The sequence below is a fragment of the Schistocerca americana genome, chromosome 1 (assembly GCF_021461395.2).
Source record: "Schistocerca americana isolate TAMUIC-IGC-003095 chromosome 1, iqSchAmer2.1, whole genome shotgun sequence".
NCBI classification, from domain to species: Eukaryota; Metazoa; Arthropoda; class Insecta; order Orthoptera; family Acrididae; genus Schistocerca; species Schistocerca americana.
In genome coordinates, this window is record NC_060119.1 from 591,570,175 (window position 1) to 591,582,231 (window position 12,057).

Below are 12,057 nucleotides of genomic sequence, written 5' to 3' on the forward strand. Positions count from 1 at the left end.
GAGGGTGAATGATGTCTGTGCCGTAAGAGTTCCCTCAATCACTAGCAATCGCTTCCTGAAGTTATACTATATGGCTACATGCGACTTGATGCGAGGAGTAACACCGCTGTGCTTCTCCAACACAATGGACGTATGAGACCACCTACCAAAGTCGCCGCAGTACTCACCAGTGGTGGCCGTCGAGGGTAGTGCAGATGCACGAGATATCGCTGAACACAGTGTGACACCACTCATGAGCAGTCCATGCTTCCCGCTCACGCAGTCACTCCAAATGCCGCCGTTTGTGGTGTGGTGTTAACGGCGGAGGCCTGCACATGGGGCGGTTATTCTAAAGTCGGTCGGCTGCTACTCGCCGAGTGCAGGATGACAGAGAATGTTACCTGCAATTCATTAGTTCTTCTCGGATGGCAGACGCAGATGAGGAGTTACGATGTGCTTGGTGCTCAATACGGCGATCCTTTACTGCGGTGATCACACGTCGTTGACCGGAACCTTGACGACGAGTATACTTTCCCTCATGTTCCCATGCTGTCCAACATCTGGCCACTGTCATATCCGAAAGACACACAAATCTGAATATAGCAAAATTCTAGCAAAATCTGTTAGGTACTGACAACGTTGTCTCACACGTACGTGGTATATTCGTGTCCTCCACAATGATCATCCGATATCTATCGCTGTTGACGCCTCTTACATCCCCTACCAGGCCTGCCAACAACACTAAACGCGAACGATATTAATGCACTCTGGTAGCCGTTCTACTCGTCACAGAAAATTGCATTTCTGGTCATTTACATACCCGCCAACGGTGTGTACATGCACGAAGTTACACTGACATCCGACGACGATTTCTGGGTGCTTTTTCTCAGGCAATGTAGTTTAGATTCGGTAGTTAAGATTTTGTGTAGTGACGAAAGCACTTTGAGAAACAAATATGAGGCATACCGAAGTTGTGGGTGCATCAGAACTGCACTAACCCGTTGACGTCTATGGCGTATATGAAACGTGAGTATCAAAACGAGATACGTAAAAAAAAAGCTATTAATAATGTAAAGCTTGCGTACGGGGTGAACCAGAGCCCAACCGACAAAGGTTTAGAGGTTATACAAGGGGCATTCAGTAGGCAGTGTAACCATTTTTTTTTCTGGGCCAGATGTGGTTGAGAAACTATGGAGTTTGGTATGGGGCATAATGTAATATTTTCGCTTCAGCCCTTTGGTTTCAGGAAGTTCTGACTGGTGGCGGTGCTGTACGTAACCTTCAAAATGGTGTCTGTAAGAGAGATGCGTTCAAAGCAGAGAGCTATCATTGAGTTTCTTTTGGAGGAAAATCAGAGCATCGCACATGTACACAGGCGTTTGCAGAATGGTTACGCACACCTAAAAGTGAACAAAAGCACGATGAGTGGTTGGGCGAGGCGCCTGTCGTCACTGGAACGAAGTTGCGCAAACCCGCCCGAGCTCCCCTGTGCTGGCAGGTCTCACGCAACTGTGACTCCTGCAATGTTGGAACATGTGGACACGAAGTGATCGACGGATCACAATCAGATACCTCGCTGCACAATTGAACGTCTCTGTTGGTAGTGCTGACACGCTCGTCCACCTGTTGGGGCTCTCAGAGGTGTGTGCCCGCTGGATTCCTCGCTGCCTAACATAATATCATAAAGGGTAACGAGTTTGGCCCAATGAGGGATGCACTGCATGGGAAGCAGTACGTGGATGATGGGAAGATCATTTATGCAGCCATACGTGGTCCCGACGTCCACCAGCAGCGTGGTACCATGAGGGCATAGAGGCCATCGCAGTAAGCCGGCGTGAGGCTGTCGCGTTGAACGAAGATAATGTTGACAAGTACAGTTTTCTAGGCAAAACATTGGGGAATAATATGACGCACTGGAATGCAAAGGTATTTTCTCAGTATTTTGTTTTAAGTCTCCAATGGCTCGTTACAGAGTAATTGCATTTCGTTCTCTTTCTTACTCTTATCCATATTAATATTGGTACTGTAGTGTCGACAGAATCCGCTGAGTGCCTTGTTTAGAAATAAAATTGTTCCGTTCAGAATCAGTAATTCCCACTTTATTCTTCGTTCTCAAGCTTGCTTTTTATACTCCTTGGTTCTGTCTCGGGTTTCTTTGTCTAGCAGGGCTAAATGTACGATAACAGTGATACACAGTACTATGAATACGCTTACTGATGAATAGTTGGCCAAAATACACATCCTGCTTGGGGTCAGTGAACGCAATAGAAGAGACAGCGAAGCTATGCTGAATTGTTCCTGCAGCTACGACAATCGCATCACACCACTGATGCATCTGAGAGGTGTGGCATTATTCTGTGTTTTGGACAGTAGTTTTTGATGAGTGCTTATTACGTGGTGTTGTACAAAAACGTTGCGTCGTTTCTTAATGTTACACCTAGATATTTCATCGAAGTGACTCAGTCAGGAAGCGTATCATTAAACTGTCTAATAATATTGCATGATGTTTTCCTTTTGTCCAAATGCATTAACTTATATCAATTACAAAAATAGCTCTGAGCACTATGGGACTCAACTTCTGAGGTCATTAGTCCCCTAGAACTTAGAACTAGTTAAACGTAACTAACCTAAGGACATCACACACGTCCATGCCCGAGGCAGGATTCGAACCTGCGACCGTAGCGGTCTCGCGGTTCCAGACTGCAGCGCCTAGAACCGCACGGCCATATCAATTACATTTAAAGCAAGCTGCCGCACATCACATAAATCAGGAATCCCGTCCAGCTCAAGCTTAATCACATCCCTGTGATGACAAGAGTTTCATGTAGGCAATGGCTTAAAAGGGTCTCCGTTTTTGTTGTTGTTGTTGTTGTTGTTCCCTTCAGTCCAAAGAGTGATTTGATGTAGCTTTCCATGCTACTCTATCCTGTGGAAGCTTCTTCAGCTCCCAGTACCTACTGCAAGCTACATCTTTCTGAATCTGCTTGGTGTATTCATCTTTTGATCTCCCTCTACGATTTTTACCCTCCACGCTGCCCTCCAATACTAAATTGGTGATCGCTTGATGCCTCAGAATATGTCATACCAACCGATCCTTTCTTTTAGTCAAGTTGTGCCACAAATTTCCCTTCTCCCCAGTTCTATTCAGTACCTCCTCATTAGTTATGTGATCCACCCATCTAATCAAATGTTCAGATGTGTGTGAAATCTTAACTGCTAAGATCATCAGTCCCTAACCTTACACACTACTTAACCTAAATTATCCTAAGGACAAACACACACACACACACACATGCATGCCCGAGGGAGACTCGAACCTCCGCCGGGACCAACCGCACAGTCCATGACTGCAGCGCCTCAGACCGCTCGGCTAACCCATCTAATCTTCAGCATTCTTCTGTAGTACCACATTTCATCTTGTCTAAACTATTTATCGTCCACGTTTCACATCCATACGTGGCTACACTGCATACAAATACTTTAACACTTAAATCTATACTCGATGTTAACAAATTTCTCTTCTTCAGAAACGCTTTCCTTACCATTGCCAGTCTACATTTTATATCCTCTCTACTTCGATCGTTATCAGCTATTTTGCTCCCCAAATAGCAAAACTCATCTACTACTTTAAGTATCTCATTTCCTTATCTAATACCCTCAGCATCAACCGATTTAATTCTGCTACTTTCCATTACCATCGTTTTGCTTTTTTTGATGTTCTTATATCCTCCCTTCAAGATACTGTTCATTCTGTTCAATTGCTCTTCCATGTCCTTTGCTGTCTCTGACAGAATAAGAATGTCATCGGCAAAAGTCAAAGTTTTTATTTCTTCTCCATGGATTTTAATTTCTACACCGAATTTTTCTTTTGTTTCCTTTACTGCTTGCGCAATACACAGATTCAATAGCAACAGAGATAACTTACAATCCTGTATCACTCCCTTCCCTACCACTGCTTCTCTTTCGTGCCCCTCGACTCTAACTTCAAAAATTCAGTGTTAAGTAGCACGTACTGTGATTAGAGCCCCCAAGCACTGTGTTATGGTATTGGAGACAGTCAATATATTTTCCTGAGGAATCTTCCTTCTTGCCGTGTGTATGTGAGTCCAGAAAGCATCCACAAGGTTGTTCCACGACCGTGATCCGTTGTATGGGAACATTCCTCTCACCCTGATCTACATCTAAATCTATATACATACTCCGTAATCCACCATACGGTGCGTGGCGGAGGGTACCTCGTACCACAACTAGCATCTTCTCTCCCTGTTCCACTCCCAAACAGAACGAGGGAAAAATTGCCTATATGCCTCTGTGCCAGCCCTAATCTCTCTTATCTTATCTTTGTGGTCTTTCCCCAAAATAAAAGTTGGTGGCAGTAAAATTGTACTGCAGTCAGCCTCAAATACTGGTTCTCTAAATTTTCTCAGTAGCGATTCACGAAAAGAACGCCTCCTTTCCTCCAGAGACTCCCACCAGAGTTCCTGAAGCGTTTCCGTAACACTCGCGTGATGATCAAACCTACCAGTAAGAAATCTAGCAGCCCGCCTCTGAATTGCTTCTATGTCCTCCCTCAATCCGACCTGATAGGGATCCCAAACGCTCGAGCAGTACTCAAGAATACGTCGTATTGGTGTTTTATAAGCGGTCTCCTTTACAGACGAACCACATCTTCCCAAAATTCTACCAATGAACCGAAGACGACTATCCGCCTTCCTCACAACTGCCATTACATGCTTGTCCCACTTCATATCGCTCTGCAGTGTTACGCCCAAATATTTAATCGACGTGACTGTGTCAAGCGCTATACTACTAATGGATTCTTTTCCCTATTCATCTGCATTAATTTACATTTATCTATATTTAGAGTTAGCTGCCATTATTTACACCAATCACAAATCCTGTCCAAGTCATCTTGTATCCTCCTACAGTCACTCAACGACGACAGCTTCCAGTACACTTCAGCATCATCAGCAAACAGCCGCACATTGCTATCCAAAAGACTATTTATGTAGATAGAAAACAACAGCGGACCTACCACACTTCCCTGTGGTACTCCAGATGATACCCTCACCTTCGATGAACACTCACCATCGAGGACAACGTACTGGGTTCTATTACTTAAGAAGTCTTCGAGCCACTCACATATTTGGGAACCAATCCCATATGCTCGTACCTTAGTTAGGAGTCTGCAGTGGGGCACCGAGTCAAACGCTTTCCGGAAGTCAAGGAATATGTTATCCGTCTGATACCCAACATCCATAGTTCGCAATATATCATGTGAAAAAAGGGCGAGTTGCGTTTTGCAGGAGCAATGCTTTCTAAAGCCGTGCTGATGCATGGACAGCAACTTCTCTGTCTCAAGGAAATTCATTATATTCGAACTGAGAATATGTTCGAGAATCCTGCAACAAACCGATGTTAAGGATATTGGCCTGTAATTTTGAGGATCCGTCCTTCTACCCTTCTGATACACAGGCGTCACCTGCGCTTTTTTCCATTCGCTCGGGACTTTTTGTTGGGCGAGAGATTCGCGATAAATGCAAGCTAAGGAAGGAGCCAATGCAGTAGAGTACTCTCTGTAAAACTGAATTGGAATCCCATCAGGACCTGGCGATTTATTTATTTTCAACCCATGGATTGATGTCAGGAATTATTCTGCTGGAACATGGCATACGTGGTTTTCCAACCTGGGAGCCTTACTCCTCTCTAGAATCCTGATTGCGCATGGTTTCCACAACCGCCCCAAATCACAGAACTTGGTATTTGCTCGTCAAGAAGCTCAAAAGCGCACCTGCTTATAGCAGTGGCACAAAACACGTTTGTCCGCAGCTCGTGGTCGTGCGGTAGCGTTCTCGCTTCCCGCTGCCGGGTTCCCGGGTTCGATTCCCGGCGGGGTCAGGGATTTTCTCTGCCTCGTGATTACTGGGTGTTGTGTGATGTCCTTAGGTTAGTTAGGTTTAAGTAGTTCTAAGTTCTAGTGGACTGATGACCATAGATGTTAAGTCCCATAGTGCTCAGAGCCATTTGAACCAAAACACGTTTAACTGCAATCTTTAACGGATTAAATGGGCCTTGAAATTTTTTGCGCTCTACACGCCAGGGATGGTGTTGAAAACCCATTGTGTTCTGGGGCCTTTGTGATTTCTCGACTTGGAAACCAACACAGTGTCTTGCTTTCCACTATTCCTGCAGATGCAGCCAAGGCCTTATGGTAACTAGCTCACGAGCGTTGCTGTGTTTCACCGAAGAGCCAACATTATTAGAGTAGCAAAATCCATTTCTGGCAAAAAGAATAAGGCTATCATCATCCCGTGCTATACAAAGTGGGCATGGGCCACTAATCACTTGTCGCTGCATACAAAGCTATTTTATCATTTGATTCCACGTTCCTACCACAGCCGTTTGCAGAAATATCATGTTCCGAGAAATACATTTTCCGGAGATCAACAATTCAACTCTGATATTGCGGCATCTGGTACTAGTTAGGCATACTGGCACAAGCCTTCACGTTCCCTAATTTTTTGATGATTCTTCAGTAGTAGAATTTAGACCAGCTCACTTTCACAAGAATGAATACAGCTGACGGGACAGTTACGCCATCTTCATGCAGTCTTAACCACTATATACATTTCTACACGTCTTCCGGACGTGGTTCTATCCCAAATCCTCCCGCCGGAGGTTCGAGTCCTCCCTCGGGCATGGGCGTGTATGTTGTTCTTAGCATAAGTTAGTTGAAGTAGTGTGTAAGTCTAGGGACCGATGACCTAAGCAGTTCGGTCCGCTAGGAATTCACACTTTTTTTTCTATTCCAAATATTTTTTTGAGTCTTATAAACTTTGTTGTACATAGCGGGAAAAACTAAACTTGCCCGGCAAATATTTCACGCATATTAAGATCTGCAAAACAACTTATATCATCCGCCACACCATAGGTGTGAATGATGTAAGCTGGGTTGCCTGTCTTAAGGTACATGAAAGATTTTACGGGCCAGTTTAACCTTGCCCACCGTGTATTATTCTATTCTATTTGCTGTGAAGTCTGCTTTTCAGCTCAGAAGACCATGATTAGAAAACGATTTAAATAATCAAATGTGATAGGACATTGATGAACTGACTTGGAAACAAATTTTGCGGTTGAAAGGTGTACTGCCCTAGCAAAACAATAAAAATCGGTATAGCTAAGCACTAAAAGCAGAAGAAATGTGCACATGTTCACTGCACCATCTCCTTTTATTCCGTGGTTATTGATAGGCATTTAGTCCCTCCATTTTTTATATCCAGATATGCTCTAAATGCTATATTCTGCATGCAAAACTAATTTTTTTCTGTTTTTACTTCGCTCTGTTATATAGAGTAGCTATAATCAAAGTGCAGCTACTTACAGAGATCCAGTGTGGGCTATAATTATCGTATAGCAGCGAAACTTTGTAGACGTTTTAATAAGTTGATACGGAACAGATTTACGCTGGAAAAAAATTAGTCAGTTTTGGGTACAAGGTGCAAAACTAGAGCTGTGGATCCACGGAAGCGGTTAGGAACCTTTCCATATGTAATGGATTAGGAACGGGACGGTGGTAGAATCGGTCAAATAAGTGATAAAGGCAGTTGAAACTAACTTTTTCCCAGTTTAAATGGGTTCGTATCAATGCATTACCATATCTATCAAGTATAGCTGTCATACTATAATTACAGCCCACACTGGACGTCCTTGAGAAGCTGCACTTTCATTATAACCACCCGATATTTGGCGTCGCGTCTTGCTGTTAAACTCTTCGCATTACTTACGAGAGCGAAGAGTCAGGCTGTACTCAGTATATTTTAGAAGCTACACGAGGCGAGTTACTCACGTGTCGCCTTGGCAATGGCGCCGATGATGACGGGTGGGATGGCCATGAGGACGCACCCGAAGGCGGCCACGTATGACAGCACCTGCGCGCGGCCCGCGGACTTGCTGGACAGCACGCGCTGGAAGTACACCTGCAACAGCGCGAGCCCCAGCCTGTACCACTAGCGTCCCCATTCACAGCACGACAGCTTCCAAATCTCAAGGCCTGTCAGACTCACTGTGCCTGTACGTCTTCCAACACAGACATCTTCAATAAACGTACACTGCTGGTCATTAAAATTGCTGCACCAAGAAGAAATGCAGATGATACACGGATATTCATTGGACAAATATATTATACTAGAACATGTGATTACATTTTCACGCAATTTCGGTGCATAGATCCTGAGAAATCAGTACCCAAAACAACCACCTCTGGTCGCAATAACGGCCTTGATACGCCTGGGCATTGAGTCAAACAGAGCTTGGATGGCGTGTACAGGTACACCTGCCCATGCAGCTTCAACACGATACCACTGTTCATCAAGAGTAGTGACTGGCGTATTGTCACGAGACAGTTGCTCGGCCACCATTGACCAGACGTTTTCAGTTGGTGAGAGATCTGGAGAATGTGCTGGCCAGGGCAGCAGTCGAACATTTTCTGTATCCAGAAAGGCCCGTATAGAACCTGCAACATGCGGTCGTGCATTATCCTGCTGAAATGTAGGGTTTCGCAGAGATCGAATGAAGGGTAGAGCCTCGGGTCGTAACACATCTGAAATGTAACGTCCACTGTTCGACGTGCCGTCAATGCGAACAAGAGGTGACCGAGACGTGTAACACGGATGCGACCATCATGATGCTGTAAATAGAACCTGGATTCATCCGAAAAAATGACGTTTTCTCATTCGTGCACCCAGGTTCGTCGTTGAGTACACCATCGCAGGCGCTCCTATCTGTGATGCAGCGTCAATGGTAACCGCAACCATGGTCTCCGAGCTGATAGTCCATGCTGCTGCAAACGTCGTCGAACTGTTCGTGCAGATGGTTGTTGTCTTGCAAAGGTCCCCATCTGTTGGCTCAGGGATCGAGACGTGACTGCACGATCCGTTACAGCCGTGCGGATAATATTCCTGTCATCTCGACTGCTAGTGATACAAGGCCGTTGGGATCCAGCACGGCGTTCCGTATTACCCTCCTGAACCCACCGATTCCATATTCTGCTAAGAGTCATTGGATCTCGACCAACGTGAGCAGCAATGTCGCGAAACGATAAACCGCAATCGTGATAGGCTACAAGCCGACATTTATCAAAGTCGGAAACGTGATGGTACGCATTTCTCCTCCTTACACGAGGCATCACAACAACGTTTCACCAGGCAACGCCGGTCAACTGCTGTTTGTGTATGAGAAATCAGTTGGAAACGTTCCTTATGTCAGCACGTTGTAGGTGTCGCCATCGGCGCCAACCTTGTGTGAATGCTCTGAAAAGCTAATCATTTGCATATCACAGCATCTTCTTCCTGTCGGTTAAATTTCGCGTCTGTAGAACGTCATCTTCGTGGTGTAGCAATTTTAATGGCCAGTCGTGTAAGTTCACCAGGCAGAATTTAGCTACCTTCTTAACATTTCACACTGGTTATTTCAGTGCGCTGTAAATATTCGTAGTGTAGAACTGATACAAGACGGTTAAGTGACACTTCATCGCTGAAGTCATGCCAGTGAATTGGTGTATGTGACAGTCGGTTGTATGGAATCAGTGCAGTGGGATTGGGCGATGTGCATGCGTAATACAATGAGAGAGAAAAACTATCGTGTTTCTAAGTCCCCATGACCTCATTGTGAATGAAACGGCCCTACTTGTTGGTGTATCAGCGCATACCGTGCAATATGTCCTCAAGGAAACGTGTAGTACTCGCAGTCGTGTATCAAGAAATAAGAACAGTAGTCGTTAGCAGATCCTGGACAGTAGACAAATGTCACGCTTTATCGATGATTAGCGGGTTTCAGACCACCCCATAAGCGAATTCGGGATTATCTAAATCACTTTCCGAGTGAACCTTGCGCAATCAGTTTCCGAGCGAATATTGCGAAGATAGTTTAACTTTCCATGTTCCACCTCGTAAACCAGTGTACCTGGCCGTATTCGACTTATGAGGTTCCTTCCTATTCCGAGGCAGATTTGTGAGGTTTTTTTGTGGGGTAAAATGTCCCCTGGCCGCGTTACTGGCGCTGCGCTGGGTTAGCCCAATAGTGGGACTGCCACTGTTCTGACCTGAGCTGGCCGGATTAATGAGACACGCAAACCTCCCCACCAACGTTAAGGTTGTAGTGCTTGAGGAGGCCATCTACGGAGGAATATTGTGAGGCCGGCGCATGATCTACAGAGTCTACGATCGCCGATTTGATGATGATGATAGTTTAATTTTATCCGTAATGGACACTAGATCATAGTTATTACAAAGTTAAAATGTCAGCTCTAGCACCTTTTTAAAGTTAAAAAGAGCAAACACTAAAATTTACCCTTTTCGACAGCCAAACCATCATCAATCTGGTCACTTCCCTTGCAACCACGTCTTAGTCTGTTTTATCAGTTCACGGAGATGTGGGTGGACATCTCAAAAAGACATGATTACGAGGGAAGTGACCACGCTATTTTACTGTTCTTATATGTATTTTATTTTGATCGCTTTTAGAGATTTCTGTATAATCATTCCGATGGCGAAGGTTTGACGTTCGAAACTGCTAAATTTTAATGATTATTACACTGAAAATAGATGGTTGAGGCGACGTTTTAAATTTGATTGCGAAAGTTGCTCTGTGCAGTGGACTCTTCAAGTCAAATACTTTGCAAAAGTCGTTGCTAACAGTGGAATATAATACTGTACATCTTTCTTGGGCCAAAAAAAAACAGAAAGTGGACAGTAGCTGACTGAAAGTATGTTGTGTGAAATGCGATTTATGCTTATTTTCAAAAGATACAAGCGGTCAGAGCACCGAAGGCCCAATAAAACGTTTAAGCCGCAGTTCGAGGAGGGTGGTTTTGAAGCCGGAAGTTCTTCAGTTAGGTTTTTGAGGTGATTTTATGCACTGACTTGGGCCACTCATCAATATTACAAGGAGCACGAAGCAGGATGATTATTTTAACATTCCCGGTCACTAAGATTTGTGCTTTCCTCTTCATATACATTATGAGTATGCTGTGGAAACTCCAGTCTTCACAGAGCTGCGCGCATACGTTCCTGGTTTGACGAACAATCAGCAACCATTTTGCATCTCGTCTGGCCCACTAAATCGCTCGATCTTAATGTCATACGTAAATTGTGAGACCGTAGGGAACAGCAGATGAAACAAAACTATCAACATCTCCACAATTTGGATCCAGTCACTCATGAACTCTTTCAGCTGGATCTGGGTATGCACGTGACAGCATACGCTATCTAATACGTTCCCCTGCGCTTATGCCAAGGGTTCTATTGGTGATAGATACATAGGGTCAAGTGTTTTGGACAGCATTTGAGCTAGGGACTACTTGTACAACCAACAGAATGATCCTCTTACTGTAATTATGTCTACGTTTGGATATTACACACTTTCTCCTGCTTAGATAAATGGAGCAAATAGGATGATTATTTTTACACTAGATGTGGTCTTCGGTGAGGTTAAAGGGGCTTAAGGAGGGACCATTAATTCGTGGGCGGGTCCTGATAAAACCCGCAAAAAAAAGTTTTGGGTGCCAAATTTTGACTTCATTCCTAAGATCCTGCTCTAGAACAACCCTGAACATTTTCTTGATATCTTTATTCGTTACAGAAATACAAAGGTTCAAGGTCGTCCTACTTCCACTTGTAAATTACGCGCGTAAAATCCGTTGTGAGGTGACAATGTACGAGTAGTTCATAACGTGACGTAGCACGGAGAAAATTGCCGTAAAGTACACTATGTGATCAAATGTATCCGGACATCTGACTGAAAATGACTTAAAAGTTCGTGGCGCCCTCCATCGGTAATGCTGGAATACAATACGGTATTGGCCCACCTTTATGACAGCTTCCACTTTCGCAGGCATACGTTCAATCAGGCGCTGGAAGGTTTCTTGGGGAATGGCAGCACATTCTTCACGGAGTGCTGCACTGAGGAGAGGTATCGATGTCGATGGGTGAGGTCTAGATCGAAGTCGACGTTCCAAAACAACCCAAAGGTGTTCTACAGGATTCAGGTCAGGTCTCTGTGTAGGCCAGTCCGTAACAGAGA

At 44.6% G+C, this 12,057-nt stretch overlaps 1 protein-coding gene across 1 annotated transcript in view; it reads right to left on the reverse strand.

The window, feature by feature from the left end:
- LOC124606767 (high-affinity choline transporter 1) overlaps nucleotides 1-12,057 on the reverse strand; it is a 360,300-nt gene that overhangs the window by 49,403 nt on the left and 298,840 nt on the right. Inside the window, exon 8 of the mRNA XM_047138825.1 lies at nucleotides 7,826-7,955. Within this exon, the coding sequence (XP_046994781.1) occupies nucleotides 7,826-7,955 (130 nt within the window). The remainder of the gene's footprint in view (nucleotides 1-7,825; nucleotides 7,956-12,057) is intronic.